We start from the raw sequence: 1,114 nt of genomic DNA, 5'->3' as shown, positions 1-1,114 counted from the left end.
TGTTTCTGGTGCATACGGAGACCGTGGCCCCTGGGGCAGTGCGTCGCGACGGTACTACTGCGCCGGCTACGTGAGCGGATATCGGGGGTCTCACGCAGCAAGCTGCGCATGCTACTTGTCAACCCCGACGCAAACAGCACATCACTTCTGGCGGTCTACGATGACACCGTCTGAGAGCTCCGACGATGCCTTAGTCATCGTCTTAAAACTGTATTTTGAATGATGTCAACGATTACTGAAGCGGTAGAGGTCATTCGAGACAGACTATATTTCATAGCAGGCACAGTGGGTCCCTTGAGCAGCGAGTGGGTATCTTTCACTATTGAGACGCGGTACGACGCCTACTATGCGGACTTTGGGCCTTGCAATCTTGGCCAAACCCACTCATTCTGTCTGAAACTGCAGCAGAAACTCGATGACCCAAGGTTCGCCTCCAAGAAGCTGCTTTTCTATAGTCACCCGGATGTTAGGCGTCGAACCAATGCCGTGACATTGATGTGTCTGTTTCAGATAATCATGCTCCGGCGGTCCTCTGATGAAGCGTTTGAGACCTTCAAAGGCTCAAAGATTCGAGTCATGCCCTACAGAGACGCTACTTATGGCGCGTGTCATTACAAGCTCACCATCAAGGACGTGATAAAGGGTATGGAGTACGCTATGAAGCTCGGATGGTACGACTTCCGCTCTTTTGATTTGGCAGAGTACGAATTTTATGAGGACATTCACAACGGTGACCTCAACTGGATCATTCCTGGGAAGTTTATCGCGTTCAGCGGACCCAGCTGCACTTCAGTGGACGAGGACGGCTTCGAGACGCACTCACCACAGCACTATATTCGAATCTTCAAGAAGTTCAAGGTTGACCTCGTGGTCCGACTGAACAAGCAGCAGTACGATAGCAGCGTATTCGTCGACGCCGGGTTTAATCACTTGGACATGTTCTTCGTCGACGGTTCTTGCCCCTCCGACGCGATCGTAAACAAGTTTCTGGACGTCTGCCACCAAGCTAAGGGACCTGTCGCCGTGCACTGCAAGGCCGGCCTCGGGCGGACGGGCACGTTGATCGGCTGCTACGCGATGCGATACTTCCGGTAGGTGGAGATTTCGGATTGTC

At 52.7% G+C, this 1,114-nt stretch overlaps 1 protein-coding gene across 1 annotated transcript; it reads left to right on the top strand.

The window, feature by feature from the left end:
- Positions 1-219: 219 nt before the first annotated feature.
- On the top strand, positions 220-1,095 carry KVP17_002595 (uncharacterized protein; the record flags this gene model as incomplete). The annotated part of the gene is made up of 1 exon (XM_068518993.1): positions 220-1,095. One exon carries the CDS (start codon positions 220-222, stop codon positions 1,093-1,095), a length of 876 nt encoding a protein of 291 aa, XP_068379366.1.
- Between the last annotated feature and the right edge of the window lie 19 nt (positions 1,096-1,114).

This window comes from the organism of the source record quoted next (assembly GCF_019968985.1).
Source record: "MAG: Porospora cf. gigantea B chromosome Unknown PgB_NODE_11626_length_1114_cov_122.488, whole genome shotgun sequence".
Classification (NCBI taxonomy): Eukaryota; Apicomplexa; class Conoidasida; order Eugregarinorida; family Porosporidae; genus Porospora; species Porospora cf. gigantea B.
Note: the sequence above shows the minus strand (reverse complement) of the source record. Positions and strands in the feature narration are given on the sequence as shown.